The sequence below is a fragment of the Cyanistes caeruleus genome, chromosome 4, assembly GCF_971803275.1.
Source record: "Cyanistes caeruleus chromosome 4, bCyaCae1.hap1.1, whole genome shotgun sequence".
Lineage (NCBI taxonomy): Eukaryota > Metazoa > Chordata > Aves > Passeriformes > Paridae > Cyanistes > Cyanistes caeruleus.
The window spans coordinates 36274630-36300412 of NC_141704.1; the positions used below are offsets into that span (position 1 = coordinate 36274630).

General features: G+C 36.2%; 1 protein-coding gene across 7 annotated transcripts in view; it reads left to right on the top strand.

The window, feature by feature from the left end:
- The window catches only part of ANKS1B (ankyrin repeat and sterile alpha motif domain containing 1B), a 412251-nt gene that overhangs the window by 130453 nt on the left and 256015 nt on the right, over positions 1–25783 (top strand). For all 7 annotated transcript variants that reach the window (XM_086885843.1, XM_086885840.1, XM_086885842.1 and 4 more), the window contains exons 11-12: positions 10491–10627; positions 23878–24058. In XM_086885843.1, coding sequence (XP_086741969.1) covers positions 10491–10627; positions 23878–24058 — 318 coding nt within the window. The remainder of the gene's footprint in view (positions 1–10490; positions 10628–23877; positions 24059–25783) is intronic.

Genomic DNA, 25783 nt, shown 5'->3' on the forward strand with positions numbered 1-25783 from the left:
CATTTTAAAAATTTCCTCCTGTTCTATTTGAAGCTAAATAAAAACCACTCATTTGCTTCCATTTTCTCCACTTCTGTCTCCCTTTCTCATCTGCTAGTCCTGATGGCAACATATACCTTGCTGCCAAAAAATTTTTATTCTCTTACTTTACAGAGACTTGATTTTTGTTCTTTTTATACCATTTTCTTTTTATGCCACCTCAAAGGAAAACTTGAAATGTGCAAGAGATTTAGGATTTCGCTATTTATCCAAATAGGGTGGGAAAGGGTTTCTATTGCCAATCCACAAATGTAGATGCAGCAAATGTTTAATAGCACCTAATTTCAGAATAATTTGCTGCTGCAACAGGATATCAAATTAGTCTTTACCTTTCTTTTTCCTGATATGCATTAAAATACCTCAGTTTTGGAAGAACCCATATGAAATAATATTTCCATACCCAGCTGCTTTATTGTATCAGAAAGCAGAAAGTCTTCAAAAAGACAATTTCAAATGTTGTGGCTCCAGAGCAGGATGTATTCTTTCTGTAACACAGTGTATTGTTGTATGTATTGTTCTGGGTGATGACATTAAAACCAGCTGTTAGTAGGAATATTCTTTCCAGTCTAGCTCCAGCTGCAGTTCACCCCATGACCTTTTTCTTTCAGAAATACTTCTCTCCATGATGGAAGATACATAATAAATAGTGCAGCACGATTAAAACAATTTTCTTACCCCTAGGACTGGGAATGACACTAAATTTGTATCCATTTCCATTACTTTTACGTCTATTTGTATCTTACATTATGGTGAAAAGATAGGAGATACTGTGTAAGTGAATTTTGAAAAAAACAAAACTTTCTTCTAATCAATTATGTGAGTTGTCCTTCAGAGTTTTTCTCATCCAACCTGATATAACTATACAAAAAGAGCAATTTGCCATTGATCAGTTTAGCAAAAATGTGTTCTAACGAAATAGCGGCATTTGCAGAAGGAAGTTGTTAGTGGTTAGGGGTTCAACCAGTAAGAGTGATATAACTTGTGTGGGTCTTTTAGTTAAATTCTTATGTGTATTCCAGCATGATTTAATTGTGATTCTTTATTATATTTTAAGAACTTTAACTTAAAGAAACTTGAAAAATTTCAAGCCATATTTTTCTCCATAAAACTTTGCAACCCCCCCACAATTTTATTTAATTATAATCCCTCTTTTTTTCTGCTGCACTGTGCTGGAATACTCCTTCTTGTCTAAATAGAATGATTTGGCTCCATATCAAATAAATGGGCTGAAGCTGCATGGTCTAAACATTGAGATATATTCATTTGCTGTCAATAGCAAATACAAATGGCATACCTCTTCAGTATATACAAAGGTTTGTACTAACTTTATCATTCTTTTATGTAGTTAAATGCAGCCCTCAAAAATTCTGGGACTCTATCCAAACTAGATATCTGTGGTCTCTATAATCAATGTAGTAGGTTGTATTAGTGGGGAAACATAATGGGAAGAATTTTAAGAAATTTACAAAGCTAGCATATGGATCTTAGAGAACCTAAAACCAAAATAAGAAGAGAAACCTGTGACAGTAGCAAAATTAAATATGCTGAAGTGTTCAGAAGATTCTAAACGATCAGAGAAGTTACGTAAATCCTGGTTTATCAGTCAGAAGGTAAGATTAATAATGTCTAAATATGTAACACTTTTATAATATATAATTTTATCTGAATTGTGGGAGATAGGGAATAAATTAGTAAGAAGGATAGAATTTTGGTATTTTTCAGATGAAAATTATATGTACAAATTAAATATATAAAATATGTTAGACATGTTTTGGCAGATTTATTATAAAGTGGAAAATTTGGAAATTAAAAAATGCAATCAAGTTTTTGGGGGGTTTTGAGTTATTAGAAACTTTAATGCTGTTTTGCCTAAAATTAGCTGTGAATGGTTGAAAACTGGATTGTGTTATTTCAAAATTATCCACAGTATTTCCTTTATCTTTCTCAAGTCATTTGGACACTATCAGAGCAATATATTGGTCTATATAACTGGTCCACTCTGGTACAGATGCTTTGGTATCACTTTCAAATTAAACACTGAAGCCCATAAAGATTCCCTTAATTCTGACTCTGTATTAGTAGTATATTCTATCTGCTGGACAAGTTCTTTATGCTTAATGGATATAACTGGTACACTGGATACAATATATATTAACAAGATACTTCTTTCAGTGTAAATATGTATTAAATGTAAATTTTCAGGGTGAGAGTGAGCTTTCTACATCTCTCTGAAGCTGCTTGGGAATTTGAATACTTTAAATAAGAATAACTGGATTCTGAAACGTCTTAAAACATAATTTCTGTCTCTTTGACTTTAAAATTTTTTTGGTTAGCACTTTGACTTCAGTGCTGTTATAAAGAGCTTTATTAATTAATTGATACTTAGAAGAACTGAAGCTCATGAAAATATAGTTGTTTCCATTAATTGTTTTTCACTGCATCTGTAGATAGTTGTATATTGGGAGGTTTGTTGTCAAGACTGCTTAAATTATTTATTAACTGAGATTCATCCCAGGGGTGTATGGCTATCATTGACATTATTTAAATTATTTGTGAGCACTTAATCTCACAACCTTTTGTGGTTTATTCTCTGAAATAATTTGACAATGTAGCCTAGTTCAGTAATTATCCATTGCCTTTGTAATAGTATTTTTTTTTCTGCACAGCACACTTTGGTTATTTTCTTTGCTTTAAAGGAGAAGCCTTATGAAATACTAAGGCATGCATATGATCACATTCAGTGATCTCTCACTGATAAGTTAAATTTAAAAATAAGCACAGAAATTATTCATATTTTTTTACAAGGCTAAGAGACATCCCAGTTTTTAGCTAATGGCTAAGGTAACCAAAAATATTTTAGCACCTGTAATTACACCCTATGCTTTTCTCTGAACTCCCAGAAATATGGTGCCTACATGTTGAGACAGTGAAAACAGAGAAATCTATGAAACATCTGTCATAGACAAGTGCAATCATTTCACTACAAACCTTTTAGGTGTGGAAAAGCCAACAAAAAAGCCATTACACACACACAAAAAAAAGGTAGATGGCAACTGTGTAGTATTGTTGCTGAATGCTCAATTAGACATCAGCAGCTTGCAGAGGCAGTCTGAAATGGTTACTCAGGAAATGGTGGAAATCACCCATCATCTCTCATTAGTATTTAATGAGAGATGTTTTTCCAGACAGTTGCCTGGTACTACAAGGGTTATGCAAGCTTGAAGCAGTTCCAAAGTCTATTTGTGCAGGTGGGTGATTAGAGGGAATAAAAACTTGATAATAGTCATGCCCAACTCTCTTGGATGATGCAGAAACAACTAAACAGACCCCCTGCTGCCACTGGAATGCACTTCACTGGTAATTAATTCCAAATACAATCCTGAAATAGCTGCCACATCCAAGACTGGGCCAGTTATAGCTTCGAGTGCTTTCAACAAGACAGTTGCAGATATATATTTATAATTCTACTCAGAACAATGGTTATTCAAGTTTAAGTGTGTGGGAACCAAGCAAATTCAAAAGAGCAAATTCAAACAGTTGAGTCCAACCGTTCCCCCTATGCATCCAGTGTAGCTACCTACTGATTTTGTTACTCACTATTCCATCTGTTCTTTTGAAATGTCTCTGGTAATGTTTGTTCCTTGAATTCTGAAATACATGATTGTCCTTATCTGTATTTTATAGATTTATTCCATATTGAATAGTCATGTAGGAGAGAAGATTTGCTCTGGGGATTTAGTCAAGTTAAAACAATTTTAAAGCTAAATCCCATGCTATGGGAAATTACTTAGTCCTGTTTGAGGCTACTCTGTAACATGAATGTTTTTGTTATCTGCCTGACAAAATGGGAGATCTAATTTCTTTTTCCTGGGTTTTTGTATGAACTGCATCATTCGCTATGTGCAGTTGCTGTTAATGTTTGCAATGGACCCACAGGAGACAACTTTTTTATCACACATGTTGTCCAAGAAGTCTTACACGTGGCATCTGTGAATAAAATCAGTGTGGTTCCTGCAATTTTGTGGCCTGCTCAGTTTTGGGTCTATGTTAGTTATTTCCTACTTCATGGCTTGGGCTCCTGCCTTGTAAATCTGCTCTTGCTGGAATCCAGAAGCCAAGACTGGTCCATAATGAATGGACTAAGCCCAAATGCTCTCCTCATAAAAACACACACTTTTACTGAAGTTGGTGGATTTGGTTTAGAATAATTGCTCTGCCTTAGAAAGGGTTGTTAATGAGGTCTCTACAAGATTCAGGGCATTACTGAGCCCTAATTATCTTTACCATGCAGAATCACATTTAGATGACTCTTCAGGTGGGCCTGTGTCTCTCTCTTGCTTGTAGATCAAGCTCAAAGATTCCCAGAAGTGGAATCAGGGAAATTTCATGGTCTCCTCAGAGTGAGATTATCAGCATATCCCTGTTAAAGCATCCATATCTTTGATTATGACAGGAATCATGAATTGCTAGCTTATCTATCACTTCAGTGGGATTATAAGTGGCAATTCTTTTTTCATTCCAGTTATGAATATTTTAAAAGGACTAGGTGACCATTCCTCCATTATCAAAGAACATTAAAATTTATTCCTAATGGTACCACACATGATGGGATCAACTTGTGTTAATTTCTTTACCAGTCAATTAAATCTGCCATTTTGGGGGCTCTATTCTCTGCAAGGAGATGTATGTAAGTTCAGTCTCTGCACACTGATCCTCCAGAAATAGTACTATTTCCATAATATCTTCTTTTTTAGTCTTCCAAGATTTCTATTGTGATTGTGACTGATTTCTGTCCAGGATAGATGATTAGAATTGCTATGTTCGTTTTGGAGCTTTTTGTCTTCATGTAACATATTTGATGTTAAGAGGACATGTAACATGTACAGACAAAGGCATTCCAACTTTTTTTTCTAAAGACAGATACAAGTCCATAGAAATTGCCAGACTAGATAAGAGTTTCCTAATAGTCTAGCAAATTGAGTCTGCTATCATTGATCAAACTTAGGTCTGTCATTTTACCACACTAAAAAGCATTTTGAGCCCAGATGGCATTGAGCTATCTGGACCTTTATCCAGATTTTTGCATTATCCCTGATGCTGGCGTGTCCAAAACAGATGTAGGATTTTGACCTACCTTCAAATAGTTTGAAACCTTGCATGAAATATTCCACACTGAGCAGAGCTTGAGGAAACTATTACTAGTAACAAGGTGCTTTTGAATTTGTTGTCCATTATGTGTGTAGGTGTATCTCTATATGTTTATGTGTATGTATGTTCATGCACATTCATTTTCCACCTTGTCCTTTTTCTCTCACAGAATTGCAGTGAACAAACCCATCCAGGCTCTGAGTTTGTAGTATAAATTTCTACAAGGTCATAATGATTAGGCTTTGTGCTTCAAGTATTTTGTTCATGCATAGTATTGTATTTTCAGATGTTTTAGAATTTAATATATGTGTTTAAACACAGCATTAGGTGTAGAGTGTATAGTCTAGTTCTAGGCTATTACTGGTCTATACCTCTAAAGTGAAATACACATTTCTTCCATTTTTATAGCAAATTGTAAATCTGAGAATATAGTATTTAAGTGACTCCACAAATAGTTGGAATATGGAAATAAAATAGGTGAAGTACACATTTGCATGTTGGCTCAGAGCACTGGATGTGAATATGAAATAAATCATCATTTGCAGTTGCTATTCATTTCATCACAAGCCAGCTTTGGAGCACATAAACCAGATTCCTTTTGGATCTGAAGCTCCATTTTAGGTGGGCACCAAAAGCATAGGGTCCTTCTGGAAGCTGGAAGTTGTGAGGAGCATGTATGGAGGGGTGTTTGGTAGAATAAATAAGTTGCTAGATAGTGCTAAAAGTTCAAGCCCACGTATATTCTAAATGGATTCTAAGCAGATACACTGCTTTTGATCTTCTGATCCATTGCCATTACACTAAGTTGTAGAAATAACTGATGTAATAGCTAATACAGACATAACTGTAAATTTTGATAAGGATGCTAGCATGTTTCTGCAATGAAAGTAGAAAACCAGATTAACTGTGGGTTCCATTTTAAAGATTTGTTTGTGATAAAATCTAATTATAACTATATTTCTGGAATACGGGCTGTGTCTGGCTACTGATATTTTGCTTGCTGGGATGCAGTAAATGTTCTGGTTAGTGTACTTGCCTGATAATGCTGTGGCATGGTATACATGGAGTGCCTTTTTTTGAAGTACATTATGAGAAAAAATATCTCTTAGAAAAGTTTCAGTGAGCAGTTTGTCCTCACAGTACATAGACCGTGGGATGAAAATGTTGATGGAGCACTTGTTGAACTCTGGTGTTACAGTCTGTTATTATCCATGAGGGCATTTTCCTCTGTGCAGTGCTCCCTAAGAAAAAGGACATATAAAACTGACTACTGATGCCACACAACACAGGAAAAGGCAAAAGTCCCTGTGTATGGCTTTTTTTTTATCATCTCACTTAAAGAGTTGACATTTTATGTTTTTGTCTGACATCTTAGAAGCCAGCCCTAGAATAGCACCTCAGTTTGCTCTTACAATATACTAAAAGACTATATTCCTATATTTTCCTTGTTCTATTCTATTTTCTTTGCCCTGAAATACAGGAAATGGAGAATGTCAAGTCCTCAGTAAGCATTTTCAAAAATCAGGCTAAGCTCCAATTACACAGACCTTGTGACAACTTCTCATGTGTGGTGGAGGAAGGAGGGAATATTGTTAGAGCATGCTGCAGTTCATTAGTTTTTAGCTGCTAGATGATCCCTGGATCCTGATGTTATCTGATTTACAAAGAAACATCTAGATTATTGCAACGTGAGCCAGGAGCTAGAAGAGAATGACAGTTGTAAATATTTCTGTTGGCCCCATCTGTAGCACCTATCAGAAATTCAGCATGAGAGCTAATCTTTCCTAGGTAAATTTGGTAGTTTCTTAAGCTTCCAAGTTCTATTTTCCATGAAATGTTTTTCTGAAGCTTGCAGTGTTGCCATTATAGTTACCCGAAGGGAAAAAAAAAATTATTGCTTTAGTTTTGTCACCAGGGAAAATTAAAACATGATTATTGTATAATTTAATTCCAAAGAAAATATATTCAAAGATACTCCTAATGAAACTGTAAGTACTGTATATATAAACAGACAGGTCCTACAAATTGGTTGCAGGAACTAATTTGATGGTTCTCTCTCTGATAGAGCAGACCCAGGTAGTAAATCATTATTGGTTGCCTAATGGGAACATCCTACTGTGAAAATAAACAGCTGTCCACAATGAAGAAACTGTTTACAAGAAACCATTACATGTCAGACAGCCCCTTGAGAAAGAAGGGAAGACATGAAATACTGAGCAGTTGGTTGATTTTTCTGGGCTGTTTATTTAAAAAAAAATAAAATTGTATAGCTTCTTTTGCAAAGTTTTGTTTTAATACTCCATAAACACAATCCTTTCCTTGTATTGCCACTTAATTTTGCTTGGAAAGAAAGACTGTAACTACTCTTTTCTGAGATTGCTGCATATTGTTTATGTTGCTGAATTGGTTATGATTGTATTTACACATTGTAGCTGGAGAATTTTTTCTCAGCTCTGTCTAGTGAGGCATGTAACAGCCCTGTTGCCCCTCCTGCATGCCTTCCAATAAATTTTCCTTCCAAGAATGTCACTCCCAGTTGGTTCAAGGCTGCTTGTGTGGGACTGTATGAAGGGGCAAAACCTGGCTTTCAGTGAGCTACTACTGAATAGAGTCAACAAGAAGCCTTTCCTATGCAAAGACCAAAACCTTGCTCATATAACTTGACTCCTCTGTTACCCTCTTCTGCATCTTTGAAGTGTACTTAGACCGAGCTGAGGTGAGTATTGACAAGGCTTTGAAACAAAATAAACTGGTGGGCAGATAATTGCATTTCTTACCATCGGCACCAATCTGCATTTCTTATGATGCGTCCTTTGAGTGATCCATCCTTGAGATACTTCTGTATCTGCAAGACTGCCTGGTTTCACTTGCAAGGCTTTCACGTGCTAGTTAGCTCAAGGGCAGCTGTGCTAAGGACAGCCACACAGGCGCACAGGGAGGGAGTGACAGAAAGGCAGGGGCTGCTGAAGTATGGAGGAGTTTGTGTTCCTTATAGCTTTAGCTGTTTGTCAGAGACAATCATTCTGTTTGTTTCTCACACCAGTGAGTAAATAAGTGCACTAAGTGCACTTAGCTGGATTCATGTGGAGCATTTATCACGCTAGAATTAATTTTTTTACCTTCCTATATGTGGTGCCTGTATGCCCACATTTCTTGACAGTAGTATAGTCCCTTGCTTGGTGTCTCCCCAAACAGAGGGCAGGGGTGTCGTAGAGCAGCTCTCTGATTCCTCAGTAAGGGAGGTTCATTGATGATTTCCTATCTGTCCATAGCAGGCAGGAAAGAATATGAGGCACTTAGGGCTTTTGAAATGCTATCAAAAATTCTTCAGTATCAGTTATGTTATCATGAGAATTCATTTTCAGTTCCTTTCTAAGGCTGTGTAAAAATTGTTTTCATACATTATATTAGCACACATTTATTACTTTATGAAATAAGTTCCTTCTGATCCAGGCTTTCTGTGCACACTTCTGATGATTCAGGAGGAACTCATCTGTGTGGTAAGACTGCACACCTTTGCAACTGACAATTTTGATGTGATACTTTTAAAAAGAGTTGGACATTTTTGTTTCTGTGACAGGGTTCACTCTCTCTGGTAACACCAGAGGTTATCTACAGGATGTCTCAATTTTGGATGCCTGCCAATCTGCCATCTGAATTTTTGTTTATACTTTCATGAAGTGCTGTACCAGTGTTGCTGAAACATTCCAGCCTGACGTTGATTTTAGAAGAATAATATGTCAATCTGTATTTGATTAGAAACTTTGATTAGAAACCTCGTCCAGTTACGTCATGTTTCTGCAAGAAGAATCCTGCAGATTTCCTAGAATCATTCATGCTGTGAAAGTATCTGTAAGCTGGAAAGGCCATCAAGTTTACATTCCTGAAACTATTCCCCTTTATCCTATAGTATCTTTGTCAAGGGTATTTCCTACCTTTCAATATCTCTGTTACCCATCCAGGTTAGTAGGACTGAGAGAGAGAAGCTTCTGTCATGGCTTTCACGAAGCCATTTGTGACTTGTGCAGAGGGAGGAGCCTATGCATGTACTTGTAGAAGTTGGTCAGACAAAAATTCTCCAGCTTAAGAGAGCTGCTTTTACATATTGATGTTTGGGTTTTTCTAGAGTGGATTTCTCCACAGAGTGGAAGCACATATTGGAGACAAATGAACTTGCTTTCTTCTGTGAACACTGCAGGCTGTCAGTTGAGGCCCACAGACGTGAGATTTGACGTCACTGTCTTGATGCAGAGCTTCAGATGTAACAGCACATTTAGGAGCAAGGAGCACATCTTTGTAACTCACAAAGAAAGGTGCTCAGTAAATTCAGAGGCCCTGTAATAACCAGCATAACCATGCACAGACAATGACACTTTCCCCAGAATCTGAGCTAAAGTGTTTCTTTACTGATACAATTCTAAAGGCCTGAAGTAATGTGGAGTTTTTTTGCCTTCTGTCATTCCAGGGATTAGGTACTCTCACAGCTGAGAAGCTATTTCATAGTCCTCTTTCTCCTCTGATCTGATTTTCACTAACTTTAAAATGATCAAACAGCATTAAGAACATTTAGAGAAGGTAACAATGATATTTTATGTCCTTTTATGGTCCTTCAGAGTGCCATAAAATGATAAGAGGAAGATATGTCCAAAGAGCAGTTTCCCAGGTACATGCAGGTGTGCAGGTATTTTTAAGCCAGCTGTAGGTTATCTAGCTGAGGTACTGCTGGAAAGGAATCTGCTACAGTGCAGAACTCTATGGGGGATGCAAATGTTACCTGAGAAACTGAGCATGTTTTCATGTAATTAGTCCTTGCTGGTCAGTGACACTGATCACAATGTTAAGGAAAGTCATCAATGACGCCTATTAGCATGTTCTAAGTTCACATGTGTTTGTATAACATGTAGAACTTGGTCATATGTGTTAGGATTCTCCAGGATGAACTATAATGCAACTAGAAGTTGCATTATAAATCTTCCTTTCAAGTTACCCCTGTTATAGTGATTATATTTGTATTCACAGTCAGTAATTCAAGGTAATAAAAGTAAAATATTTGTGCTTGGTTTCCACCTCATTTTGTTTAGATACTGAGAGAATGCTGTATCTTGCTTTAACATAGACTGAATGTATGGGGTGAAAAAATAAGTGTAGATATGCAATATATTCCTTAACAAATATGTTTAAATTCTATTATGTTTGGTAAGTTTAAATACTGTTCTGAATAACCTTCTGTTTTCAAAATTCTTTTTTATTTTAAAATATATGAAGTATTTGTAATTTCACATAGATGTTATTTTTATTCACAGATAATGCACCCCAGGTAGCAATTACCGCACCAGGATCTGGTAACCATAGAAACAGCTCTACAGGCCCAACACCTGACTGCTCTCCTCCATCACCAGACACTGCACTTAAAAACATAGTGAAAGTCATACGTCCTCAGGTAGGTACTCACCATAAGCATCCTCTCATTTGTTGTATTTCTCCTTTTAATGGCAGGCTCTGATGCATGTATTCTAAGAGGAAGTTATGTCTTTACACATTTGAGTAGGTCAAAGACATAAATAGAACACAAAATACCTTGTCTTAAGAATCAATATTAGTAGCAGAAGAAGATAACATATGATATGAATGAGTCCAAATGTACAGAGTACATACTTCTTATAGCACTGATGACAAATGAAGTCCTTATGCAGTATTTCATATTTTTGCATACTGTTACTTTTCTTTTAAGGCTATGTGCTGAATTTATCAGTATTACTTCCATAGTACTTTTTCAGATTTACTCTCTTATTTCTGCATCTCCATTTGCCTGGAGTTTTATACCTTTTTATTTTACTTTCCCATATAGTACTGCTTATGAACTTCCATTCTTTCTAACTATCCATCTTTCTAATGCTGGTTGGGTAACAGGATGCGTAATGTGTGTAAAACTTGAGTGCTCCATATACTTCTTTAAGGAGTGCATCTCTTTAAAGCCAAAACTTTAAAGTAAATACATGTTAGAACTTGGATCAGTGATACAGAGTTAATCAGCATAGAGTAGTTTATTTTAGAACCATGGGCTCATGGTATAAGTCAGAACAAACCTGATCTATTTCCTTGTTTAAAAAGCCATGACATTAGGTGTGCCAAAGCTAGCTTGGACAACTACATGCTGAATTGACTAATTGTGAAACTTTCTTAGTGTTAACCAAAAGAATTTAATCTCCTACTAATTTTGGGTTCAAGTGCAGCCATCTGTTCTTTATTGCTGAGCTGATCTCTGCAGCTGAGGTACTCTGATGCTATTGGATGCAGGCTTTGTACCATCAGTCACTGGCATTTGCTTTACTTGAGGAGTAAGCTGATGGACATATGATATTTTCCTGGGAGTTGTATAGGCCAGGTTGTTTTGGTACCACACAAGTGACTGTGTCCCAGTGTTGGAGGTGAATCTCCCTTTCAGTACTCATTGGAGCACACAGTTCAGAAGGTCTTGCAGAATTAAAGGTAATTGCTAGGTGCACTTGCCATTTCTGTCTAGGAGCCATTGGCATCCTGTGGCTGATACTGTCACTATACAATAATTCCATTGACAGGTTGGTGCATCCCCTTCTGACACCAGCATAGTTCAGGTTCCACATGGTTTAAATCTAGATTGCAGAGGGTCTAAAATTACAGTTTCTTCTATTTTTTCTTTTTGTAGTTGTTTCTCATTTTGTTTGTTTCTGTAGTGTCTCTGTCCCTCCCACACTACACCAGTCTATAGTACTGAAATGCCTCCTTCCCTCCAAGCTGTTTTTTACAGTAGGCGGCAAACAAACAGAAAGGTAATGAAATGTTGTTGAAACAAGCTGTTGTGTGATAGCTTATTTGAAATAGCATTTAAAAAGCTGTTTCCATCATGATATTGCCAACAGATGGACCCAGAACACTTCATGGTGATGTTCTCCTGCTAGTTAACTCTGAATGGATTCGGCAGATTCTGGGGAGCTATTTTCAAATTTAAATTATTCCATTTACTGAGTCACAGTGTTCTCATCGTTCTGCAGAACAAAAGCTAGCTCTGTGATATATATGGTCAGAACTTTACCACATTTCCTAAAATGTCTCTCATGTGGCCCTACACATGGCATGCTCCCTGTACAGAAAACAACAGCAGACAGGCATAATGTATGTTATAAGTCCATGTGCTAATACAGGACTAGTTGGATACACTGTAGCATTCAGATTCCATTATGCTTCTCTCTTATTCATGTGTTTTATGCACATCCCTCAATATTCTTTTTTTTTTCTTTGTTTTTGTTTTGTATCTAATCACCTTCCCCTAAGACCTCAACCCAAGAATTTAGACAAAGAAGTTGTACATATTTGCAATGTGCTCTTTGCTAACCATTAGTGTTCATTCTGCCTGCATATTTAATTCTTTTTTTCCATTCAATTACCTGGCAAGCTCTTTGAAGGGTAGCACAATGGGATTCTATTCCTGACTGACCTCTCACCATTCATGTAAAACTAATGAATATTCTTACACAATGTATGCAAATAATTAATTTTCTGTTGGCTGCCAGGGCCTCTTTGCATTTTTCTAACAAGATAAATTGATTTATAAGAGATCTAAACCAGGGATCATATAGATTTCCAAAACAGATGTCACTTCTTTCCCTTTTTCATGTCTTGTGCATCCAGCATGAGAAAGTGCCAGTAAAGGCGGAATGGGAAACTCTTCAGCAGCCAGCTTTGCATGAGGCAGGCTCTGGCAGTTTGGATGGAATTGCCAGGGAGGACTGGCCTTTCAATACATATAGTTATTTTAATTTATAGCTTTACTTATCTTTCCTGTAGGGTTGTACATATAATGGTTTACCAGCAGTGAGCAGAAGACTGTCTCTATGCAACCAGGACGAGAGGACACAGTCTTAAGGTGCATTAGAGGATGTTTAGGCTGGACATAAGGGGGAATTTCTTCACAGAAAAGGTGATTACACACTGGAATGGATCATACCTGGTGGAATGATCATCCCTGGAGGTGTCTGAGTATTAAGTTCAGTGCTACAATACCACCCACCTCTACTACCTTCACTCCTGAGGCTGGCAAACTTAACAGTATCTTGACCATCTCTGTGCACTTTTATCTGTACACCTTAGCTATGGCTCATCACTCTGATCTAGTATTTTGCAAATAAATTTCTTCTTTTCAAATTTTCCCATGGTCAGCCTCTGAAAAAAAAGGAGTTTTGGAAAAGTTGCATATATGCAGAAAAGAAGTAAACAGAATTTAGTTCAGGCCTGGAATTGCTTGGTCTTTTTTTTTTTACTGATTGTCCAGATGAGACTTACTTAGTTTTAAGCTCTTGAAATGCTAGTTAATGGAGAGTTTGAGAAAGCAATACTTTTTCAGATTAAGGACATACGATATTCTGTATGCTCACAGCACCTGTGATCCATAATAAGGTGGGATAGGAGAACAAGTATATGTCTCCTTCAAGTTTTAAGTTAGTTACATTAGTACACAGAGTAAAATATAACTTACCTTATCAGGCTGTTGTTTTAGAAAGTGGTAGTAAAATTGAGCTTGTTCCATCACAGTTCCTGTAGCTCTCAGTCTGGATGAAGCCTGAACAAAACTAAACTGCTTGTGATGCTTCATGCATTTTTTGTATTAGCTACTCAATTTAATAAGCTTCTCCTTATTTATTTTTTCATCTCCATTTGAAAAATAAACTATATCCACAGAGGGAGAAAGAGCACATTTTTTCCTCTGAGACTGTTTCTTTAGCTGGTGTTATTTACTTGTGGGTCTTGGGCCAATTCTCATAAAACTGAATTCTGACTTCTCACCTTTAAATTTATTTATTAAATGCAGTCCAGCATTGGCATGTTGAATTCTTGTCTTTTTAAGATATATTTCATATGGCTTACTTTAGGTACAGCTTTTGATGTCAAAATGTGGATTATTTAAAAGCGACTTTATCTATCATGAATTAGTATTTTCCCTATTTTATGTGAATAACCCAATTTCCTTAAAGTGTTGTTTCAATGCTGTTAAGAGGGTTTCTGGTAGGAGGACGAAGGAACAAAGAATTTCAGTGTTTCTGACATGATGAAATTTCATAATCTTGTTCTTTCTGGTTTTATTGCTAAGATCTGAAATTGTCTATTCATCATAATATCTTTCTCTTTTTTCTTATCAGCATGGATGCGCTGTCTTTACAGGAATAATAGTTTTGTTTTTCCCCAGTATTCTTATTTTAACCTCTGTAAACAAACTTGCAATTCAATCTATGGCTCCTCATTCAGCTGGCTAGGACATCTATGGATATAATAGCAGCTAACAGCTTAAACATTAGCAGGCAAAAGTGTGTGTCTCCTTTTTCTGCAAGTTCTAGCAGAATCCTCCAGGACATGTGTAGCTTCTGATAGACCTATCCCACTTGTTTAAACTATCAAATGCTTTTGCATGCAGTGTGCCTGTCAGACCCGTGTATATGTATACATATACACATATGTATATGTACATTCATCTAGGCATAGGGAAAGACAGGGACCGTGACATTCCACTCCCTGTGTCAGCCTGGACATGAATGGACAGACCATCTGTAGGAGATGTGTGCTCCAGAGCCTCCCTAGCTGACTTAAAAGTGATAATAATTGATATTCAATGAAATTATTTATCATTCTTTTTTGCAGGTAGGTGCAGGAGTTTATTTGAACACAAACAAGCAATCAAAAAAAAATCATCTTAGAGGAAACTCTGGAAAATCACAGTTCCAGAAAATAAATTTTCAGACCTAATAGTTCCATAAGCAGGATTTTCAAGTGGATTAGTGTCACTGTTTCCCTATGTTGAAACAATGAAACTATTTCTGCCTGCTTCCTCCCCATGCTAGCACCATGCTGTGGTTTCCTTAGCTGTTCACAAATGAAATGCATGCCTTGTCACAGTTGGCTTGGCACGTCCCTGTCTCTGCCAGCTTAGTGAAATCCCTGCTGGAGGTTGTTGCACTAGTGCACAACACCATGAGAACACTGTGTTGCATCTGCTGAACTTGTTTTGCAACACACACACACACACACACACAAAATCTGTTTTATTTCACCACAAAAAGGAGGGCTGGAGAACACTGTTATGCAATAAATTCTCTCCACTCTCTGAATGAGATCACAGGACAGTGGCAGTGCAATGACTTTCTTTCTCCTATGAGCTGCTTTCTGTGCTTAGCTCTTCTTAGAACATGCCCAGCCAGGCAGGGAATAACCAGGAAAATCACTGTGAACACTGTGCAAGCACACAGTGCTTCCTGTTCAGGTGCACTTCTTTTCATGCTGTATTTTGGTGCTGACTTTGTGCTTAGCACAAGAGGCAAATAAGACTTAAAAAAACCCACATTACTGAGTTATGATTTTGTGGGGAATCAAAGCCATCATATCCAAGGTAAAGGCCACTTCTGTGTACATGCTTTTATGATGTTCTGGAAGGTGCTGAGCATTCCCCAAACCCTCTAAAATAAAATTGTGTTCTACAGTCCACACATGGGTAGATTTAGTGCTCATCCTTTGTGTGCCTGTTCTGGAGATTCTCCCTGGATGTCATAGTGCTTCCAAGGCTACTTGTATCTGTTAGGGCTGCAAGCATATTAAGGTGGTTGTCAGCAGTCAGTGACCTTGATTCTAGGTATGTAAATATATTTCAGATTATTCTCTCTGTGACAGGGAATGTCTATACAAATCTACTGCACACAGTTTGATGTCTTCTCATTCTAATGATGTTGAATAAAAAATAAAGCTCCTAAATAGCCCTTGAAAAAGAGGGAGCAAAGCAGAGTAAGAGGTATGCTGTCAATGCCATTAAGATGTAGTTAGCAATTCATCTATGCATGACTGAAAATAGGACAGACATTATGAAATTATTTTATTCTGGACTACAGAGTACCAAACACAAAAAAAGGTTATGGTTGGAATTGTCTCACAGGACTGATTCCTACACACACTTCCCCCCAGTACATACACCACACATCCACCTGTTTTACCACAGCATTTATGGGAAGAAGATGTCTAACAACTCCACAGGAGAATATTTGAAAAAAAAATTCCTTAGTGCATAATGGAAACTCTGTGACTAGTTAATAACAACATTAAACAAAATATTATTAAAGAGATGCATTGTAAGAGATCTCCTTTGACAAGTAACTATAAAACATATTTCTATTTATATATTTTAATTAGATCTAATAGGAAAACATAAACACATCTACCCAATACATGGTACTAATGAAAACAGCAGTGTGTGTTAGTGCATTTAATTACAGTTCAACAGGATACTAAAACACAAGTATAAATTAAATCAGAATAACACTCTGTTGTAAATAGCTAAGGTTTTAGAATATCACATGCAATAATAAATTCATATGTCTTTCTTGGTTGAAGTTGGTTACTTACCTGGAGAAATTCTCCAGGTTGTGATTCCTAATTCAATATAAACACGAATCATGCAGAAATATAGAATGTTTTTCCTATATGAACTTGTAACAGACAGGTGAAATACTGTTTTTAAAGGCAGTTCAGATACTGAAAGGCACATCTATGCTAGCAAAATGAGCTTTAGCTCTGCAGAGTTGTCATCTACACTGTTGAATTATGGACACAGTCCCAGGTATAATTTTAGTAGTGTACAATTTTCTTTCTCCAAACTTATCCACTGTCAGGCCTGATTTGTGATTTGAATACACCAAGCACCGTTCCTGGTAGATAATTCTGCCTTGAAGACCCTTTTCTGACACCTAACGAAGTTTAATTGTAGGGGTGTGATCAAATCCATGCAAGTTGCCCTGCCTAGTACACATAATGCTTGGAAACAGTAACACACTCAGAATCTGGAAGATTAAAGCCTTATGTCTTTTGCCTTGATGGGTTTCTTACCCATTATATTCTTAGCATTTTCATTTGTTTCTGTAGTATGGGGGGGGGGGGGGGGGGGGGTTGAGCACCTTATTTACTCAGTAGCACTTTATTTTCATCTGATATTGTACATTTTCACACATGTATTTTGTCTGTAGCATGCAGTTTAAAAAAAGAGCAATCACTTTGGCCCTTCAAAATTTATGATATAAGAATATAATGATACAAGCACTTTTCATAATCTGCAGGTGAAAAGGGGGATGTTACTAGCAGCTGGTAGCTGAGCTTTTTGGAAGAAAATGGTCTTATATCCATTTTCCAACTGTTTCAGTGAAAATAACACTATTTTAATCTTTGAAAGATAGGAAATTCTAAAGCTGAGGAATGAGACATTCCTCTTATTTATCAAATTTATCTCTAGCTATTTAGGTCTCATTTCAAGCAATGTTTTCCCAGGATAGGTATAATTGTGTATCTTCAAAATCTGGTCACATCTATCAAGGAAGAAAACTGGCCCAAAGGTGTTGCAGTTTTTGGCATTCAGAATTGCAGCTCCTCAGAACCCACAGCTGCAATATGGTTGCAACTAAAATGAAAGTAGAAGGCAAGGAAAATAGAAACTGGGGAGAGATCAGCTCTTTCCCTTATTTATTTCCTGTGTGATTTGTCATCTGAGATAAGGCCATGGGTAGAAGGAGCAGCAACCTTCTGACCTTTAATTACATACTCCAGTGGAGGGCTCTGCTGGAAGCAGAGCTAGGATAAGGTGCAGCGAGGAGAGCAGAAAACTCTGTGTCTTTATGGTACCAGAGTCACAGAGCACAGCTTCCTGACCACAGGCTACGCAAAAGAGCTGAGTCTGTGTCATTCCTGAGCATGTCACTGACAGGGGAATGATCCAAGTATTCTGAGGGACCATGAGATTACTATAAAGTAGTATGCATTGCTGCTCATGCAGGATGTCAGCAGTGTCTTTCTCTAAATTAATAATCAATCATCCAGAAATTGCTTGGACTTTGACAGTATGATGTCATTAAAAATTAATTGAGTTTTAGAATGCATTACGCTTTTAGTATCGTAAAAGATCTACAGTTAAAAAACAGTGAAAGCATTTTTTTAAAAATTTGTTGGTTTTTTTTTTTAAATCTCATGATCCTGCAAACTCCCCGTTGTGGCTGCTTGGGATATATTAGATGCCAGCCTCTGTGTATTTTCTGCTTTCTGCACTTAATTAAAATGTTGACAAGTAAAATCAAGAATGTCAAAATGGGTACTGAAACTGTGTATATTTTATTTTTAATTGTTGTCATAATATAAGATAAAGTTTTTGTGAAATGAAAAAAGAGAAAATTATATTACCGCATAAAAAGAAAATATGTCTTCAGCTTGTTCAATGTGGTATTTTGAGGCTTGACAGAATAATTGATTCAGTAGTCTAGTAATAATTCAGTGTAGTCTTGCACTTCTAGGTGACATAGATGAATCAAACCCAGATGCATCGTAATCTCCAGTTTTTGCAATTTCAAGGCTACTCGATCACCTTAGCTCAGGTCCTATAAATCAAATATTTCTTGACAGGAGCATTGACTGATGAGAATGTATCAGAACTGATGATTTCTGCAAATCAAACTGGAGACAGGAGAAAACAAAGGAGCCCGTCACAGGCTGTATTTTACTGAGAAAATGTTGAATGTTTTGAGCTTTTATGTAAGTGTAAATGAGAAAAAGAGACAAAGATAGAAACAGAGATGGCATGCTGGAATGTAGAGGCAAAAGACAGAAACCATAAAAGTGACGTGAAATTTGTATGTGAAAGGAAAGACAGAGGTTAAAATTGGATGCATAGAAAGACAACAGGAGGGAAAGACAATGGGACTGTAAAATCAGTGTGAGATGGGACCATTAGGGAGTTTGAGAGACCTTGACAAAACCACAAATAAAGCAGAAAATAAAATTTTGCAGTACCAAATAGAACTGAAATCAACTGGATACTGTGGAGGTTTATTTAGAATAACAGAAGTAGCTTAGGAAGGAATGTAGCAATAGATGGGAGAAAACAAAAGAAGAGAGGTGCCCAGAGAAGTTGTGGATGCCCAATAATCCCTGGAAAGTGCTCAAGGTCAGATTGGATGGGGCTCTGAGCAACCTGGTCTAGTTGAAGATGTCCCAGCTTATTCCAGGGGCTTTGGATCTAATGGCTTTTAAAGGTTCCTTTCAACTCAAACCATTATATGATTCTATGAAAGGGAAAATGAATGTATAGAAATAGAATGAGATTTTAGAAGGAAGGAAGCTGGAGAAAGGAATATTTTGAAAATATGAAGTAGGAGTGAGCTGATCAGAGAATTGAAAGAATTGGATTATCTGGCCAGGTATCAAAATGAGGGATTTAAGGGGCCACTCAAGTACACTCACACAGTGTTATATATGTGAGATGAGCCAGGGGGAAGGGTCTGCAGCCTCCTGCTTTCTTTGTTAAGTCTGTATTTTATGTGCTAACTAGAATTTGAGAATGTAGGTGCAGTTCTCTCTTCTGTCATACATGTCCTGCATGATATATTGCAACTGAAACCAGTTTCTCCATTATATAGTGCAGCTGGAACTTGGCAGGTTTTGCCAAATGCAGAATTTCCTTAGGTTCATTGGTTCTCAGCGTTTTAACAAACCACACATCTGTCCCTTGAGAAAGCTCTATACCCTTGTTCAGCATCTCTGAAATGGAGCAACTAGCTCTGCTGTGGTACAAAGTGTTGTGAGAATTAATTTTTTAAGACTGTGACAGTGCTATGTACACAAATCCCAAAGGTGAGAAGGTGAAGTCAGAAGCTTGTATTGCAGAGTGTACTTCAAAGCTGAAGAAATATTTTGGTGTTAAACTGAGAAAGAAGTTTTGCTCTACTGCCTCTGCTAAATGTTGTAAGAAATATTTCAATGATCCCTTGCCTCCTTATAGTGTTACATGCCAGTCATGGTAGCATTACAGAATTTGCATGCAAATCCCATTAATGGACACATTAAGTCCTTACTTGTCTTTTTAATAGAAAAGCAATTCAGTATGTGTATTTTGATGCTTTTTCTGGTTTTGCAGTTTCAAAGGGGTATCTTTCATTGATATGTGTTCATTACAGACTGAACAGGAAAATGTTTTTATTAGACCTGATTTAAAAGTTATTTAAGTCTTATTATTGCAATATACTTAAAGATTTATAGTGATTTTTTTTGCTTATGAATTGGAAAGATTTGTTAGCCTGATTTGATATGCTATTTTAGGATAGTGTAGGGTTTTCTAGGTTGGTCTTATGACAATTGAAATAATATTTGTGAAGCAATGCCTTAAAAGTAAATATCAGTCATTAAAGAGATTTACACATATACATATACACTTGAATGTAATGAATAAAAATCTACTTAAGGACAAATCTGCATGCTATGTAACATGCATATTGGGGTGAAGTGAAGCCATAAGTAAGCCAGAATTTCACAAGGGTTGTCTAAGCACGTCCAGACCTTTGTAATAGCAAAAGGAAGGTATGTAATGAAAAAGCTGGCTTTGAAGAATAAAAAAAGCATTATCTCTTTAGGACAGAGTTTTGTGTTTGTGCTTCACAGCTATGAAATCTTGACCCCTGACTGAGTTATGGTGTTCAATATAGTAAATAATATTAGAATTTTTCAGAAAATATCTCAAGAGTTCTTGGTAAATGTAGTCAAAGAGTGGCTTTGGCAGATGGAATCAGCAAACCAAGGTTACTGCCAGTAAGGTGGAATTTGACATCAAATTCAAAGAAAAGATTTCTAGAGCATGTCTAGATGTGAACTGGATGTGAGATTAAATGTGGGAGTGAAACACCTCTACTTTCATTTGTTTATGTAAGAATCTCTGTCTGATTTAGAGATGTAATCTCTCATCATGCTTAGGACAGATGTAGGATTCGATTCAGTTACCCAAAAGTAGGAGTCTAATGTCATTTAAGGTGCTATAGAGGTGTCTTTGAAATGCATGTGGAGACTGTTGAGTATTGTACAGGGCATTTATAGGGGAGACCAGCACCCTTCTGAATGGCAGCTGGAGGACGGGTGGGATGCCCTGAGGAATCTGCAGTGATGGTAGATACCTGCACTAAGGCAAGGGAATCAATACCAAGGGGACTGGGGTGAGGTGAATTGTTCTCTGAACTCTTGATGGTATTCACTAGATCTTGATTTTATTGACTAGATCTCAACTGACTGCTCTGGGATTTTAAATAGCTAAGGTAGAAGTAAATAGCTATGCTGGAAATTTACTTGATGAAATTGGGAATGGAGTTTAATCCTAACTGTAGAAAAAAGTTTGATTCATTTCTACTGTTTTTTGGGGGGTTTTTTTTGTGTAAATAGTGCTTTAGAGACATAAAGCCTCAGCACAAACTGGTCTACTGAGTCTCTCATAGCATATATTAATGAACAGCTAGTGTACTTTAACATTTTACAGGACACAGCAAAAGTGCAAAAAATTCCTCTAGTTCCTCTAGTTTCTTAGTTAAGCTCCAAAGGCTTAGATGCTGGATTCCTGACTAATTATGTAGAGAAATTATTGGCACATGTTGATTGATGGACCTTGTTAACTCCAAAAAGTATAGTAGCAGTGTAATGCTGTGGAGTACTAGAGACTGAGTTTCTCTGCAGAAACCTTAGATTGGAAAGACATTTTAAACTGAAATATGTTTCTCTGAATCAGTAACAATAATGCCCAAGTCCAAAACAAGATAGTGAAAGGCCAAAGCAGTGGCTGGAGGCCTGAATAGACAAATGCCAGGGCAGTTGCCTTTGGAGCTCCTTTGGGAGACAAAGCTGAACCATTCCAGCTGCCTGTTTAGGCAGGAACTGTCTCAGCTTAAAAACAACCAGAGATACCACACCTCATGTTAAGAGAAGTGTCCCCTTTTCAATAGAGGAGTTCAAATCCTGCAAATCTGCAAAGACACCATTGCTTGGGAAAGGGCCATAAAATAACTTCCAAATGGCCAGAGATCTTTTTCAGTTTTAGAAATAATTAGGCCATTCATGAATATGTTGTCTAGCAAAAGTGGGCCATTAGATTTAATTAATACAGATGAATATTTTTGGTCTGATCTGAGAGTTTTTTTGGCTCAGATCCCAAACAATGACTTCCAACTACACTGTTTGATGTTGGAGTCTGTCCCTGTTCATTGAACCCTCCCATGAAATTACTAGACCTAGGAGTCAGGCTTTCAAAGCAGAAACTGGTTTGAATTATTGAAGAAAGTAAGTCCACTCAATAGACCAGATGATTGCCAAAATTTCCCATTTTTCTCAGGTTTAGTATGACACAGTTAATTTACATGGTGCCTAACACAACTTTAAGAAATAATCAACCTTACACACACCTAATTCTATTGAATTTTTCTATCTGACATTCCAATAGAAAGGGTGAATTTTTAGTGAAAACAGCCTGGTTTGGTATTTATGACACAAGTATTGCAGGACTTGTAACCTAAAAATTAAATTGACCAAAAACAAATTTGAAAATTTTTCCACTGGGATTGATTGTATTTTAACAAGTAGTTCTAAGTAAGGGATGGTGAACACCTTCATGATCCAAGGAAGATAGTATTGCTCCCAAAGGTAATAATTAGGTCTTGATACTAATTAGGAGCAAATTCTTGACCCTTACAAATATTCTGACATGTTAAGCCTGACATGCTAGAATAAGAAGAGATGAAGCATCTTTTACTCTCTTTATTCTATTTTTGTCCAGGTTTGGTTTTCCAATGCAGAATTTCCTGAGGTATTTTTCTCTGTTGTGAAATAAATATATGGACAGCTATAAACATGGCTGCAGGCCTCCTCTGTTTTGGAGACATTTGATGTTTCTGGTCATTGATCTTGAAGCAGGAAGGAGTATCGTGGGGTTAGGATATTTTGGGTATAGAACCGAATGAGTGCTGCAACAGACTACTTAGCATGGCATTGCAAACCAGCAGTGGTCTGTGGCTTAAGAGCTGTGACACTGAGCACTAAAGTTATACCTGTACTAGTAGGTAGTGCAGTGCAATGGGAACAAGTCCATGTAGTGAAAAAGTTGTTGCTGATCTGTTGAACACATATAAATTTCTACATCTTATGGTATAGATCCCCCCAAAAGAAATGGGTTTCTCATGCTCTAAAACTGCTCTGCAATCCAAAGCACAACTATTAACTGGGGTCTGCTCAGTGCTTTTCTTTGAAAGTAAATATTTGAAATAAAGTAGTAACAAGTTTTTTAACTGTTCTATGAAAACTCACACAGAAAGTTTGATTTTCATGTATGTTTTTCAAGTTGAAATGTTTCCCTTAAGCTTCCAGACATTTCAGTCTTTGAATATTTGAGGCATATTCATAAATGGAATAAACAGCAGAGGGTGTCTTTCGAGTGATGGGCACTTGGTATTATTTAGTAAACTTCATTATACAGGCATCAGCGCTCTAATTGTTTTGCAAGATGTACCCATCAATGCAGCTGGTGAAGAGTTCTCTTTCTTATCAAAAGATGATTGAAATTATTATATGCAAGGCTGTAAAGGCCTATTATATGTTGAATTAAATTGATTAGAATGAAGACATGCATTTTTTCTAATAAGGATTAATCCAGATTTTAGAAGGAAATTATCTCTACACACCACAGCTTGTGATATGAAATGATTTTTACTACTATAACCTTTGAGCCAAATAAAAACAGTAAGAACAGAGAAAGATTGGTTTATTAAATGTCAAGTAATGAAAACTATACAAAAAGTCTGGGTTTTTCATGTCAAACTTCTATTTTTCTTGTAGCCAAAGCAACGTACATCCATAGTATCTTCTCTGGAATTTCACCGAATGAATCACAGCCACAATTATTTTGAAATCAACCCATCCATTGGCTGTGCAAGTTTTATTTCTACTCCTGCAATCAGTCCAGCTAATTATTCCTTTGGATCTCTGGAATACAGTCTTGAAGAGAAAGAACTTCCAGGTATAGAAAAAAAAAGCTTACTTTGTCTGTCAACAAAGTTTTATAAAACTTTAGGTCTTTGGGTGTAAGTTGAAATTGCTGTTGTCTTTGATAGTAAAATACATTTATCATTAATACACAAAATTATTCCTGATGTTTTTTCTTAGTACTCTACAAAGAGTTCTAATATTTTATGACCAGTATTATGTGACATACTTTTCTCCTGAATGTTATATTTTGAAAAAAATAACTGTTATTTCCAGACTTTCCTAGAATTCAGGTATTGTACTTTTTGAAATTATGATGATTTGTGCATCTACTTTCATCACTGTGTGGCCAATATACTCCAATAAGGATTTTGAATTGAAAAAAATTTAATTAGAAATCATTATGTAACCACCAGTAAAGATGTGGAAGGGAAGATTTCTAAGAAACCTGTGATTGTTTCTGCAGTAGTAATGGGATTCATTAAAGTAAAACTTCAATGTATTTGCTCTGATGATAAGAGTTTGATAGAGTGATAGTGTGATTGCAATGGGGAAGGTTTTATCCCTAAATGGAGATTTACATAATGAAAATGCTTTAAAAAGGATTAAAGTATTTCTCTTTTCACAAAAAACTTCAAGAATCTGAATTTGTCAGTAAACCAAGCATTTACATTTTCCTCTCCAAATTCCATATAAAAGTTGCTTTATTTAGGCTAAATTTGTGACAGAAGGGTATAGTATTTGGGAAAGCTGATGTATTGAAACAAATGTCTTTGATAGCTAGTTTAGGGAATCTGCAAATCAAGTTTAAAAGGGTACTGTATTTAAAATATCAATAGGAGTAGATTACTGTCAAATAAAAATAATACAAATGTTGAAATTCAGAGCAAACTTATCAATTGTTTTTTGTAGCATTGGTCTTGAAATGAGATGAATCCTCTTCATTCCTAGTTGGTAGAATTTAAAAATTCTGAAAAGTATTGCTTTTAAATTATAAAAAAAAAAAAATTAAAAAATCATACCTAGATCAATAGAAAACTATATGGTTTGGGAACTATTGTGAAATAAGAGTGAGAAATCCTATCTTCTTTGATTGAGAGTTAAAATGATCAGAGATTATTCATATTTGGTTTTTTGATTATAATATAAACAAAGATAATATGTACAATTTTCTTTGAAACTAAAAGAATGTGCTTATATCATGGATATAGGAAATATTTTAAAACTTACATGTAAACAATTAATTTGAATGATATCTTTTATTCCTAGGTCTGGGCTCGTTTGATTCTTTAACATTTGGAGTGTTTTCTGTTGTTACTGTTTTTTTTCTACTGTAAATTCTCCTCATTAATCACAGTTTATTTTGGGTAGTTGAATTATATTAAGTATTTCTTGATGTTCAAAAGCAAAGATAAGAAAACAGAAAGAACATTCACAGACTTCAGATAATTACCTTCTCCAGATTTTTGCTGTTGTGCAGTTCTATTAAAGTTCTTCATAGTATCTGAAGTCATTTGACTTGTATCTTCTTTGGTTAAATCTACAATGGACTACACTCAGAAACTTCTAATTACTATGTTTAATTTTGTCTGAGACTGGGACTATAAGGTCATGCTTATTAGAATTTTATGCTTCTAATTTGTGGATGATTTGATTTATGGATTGAGTGAAAGCTGAATTTCCTTTATCTTTTCCCAGAAAGCTAAGAAAAAATAACAGGCAAAATGACTGAATTTCAGGGTATCTTCTACAAACTCTT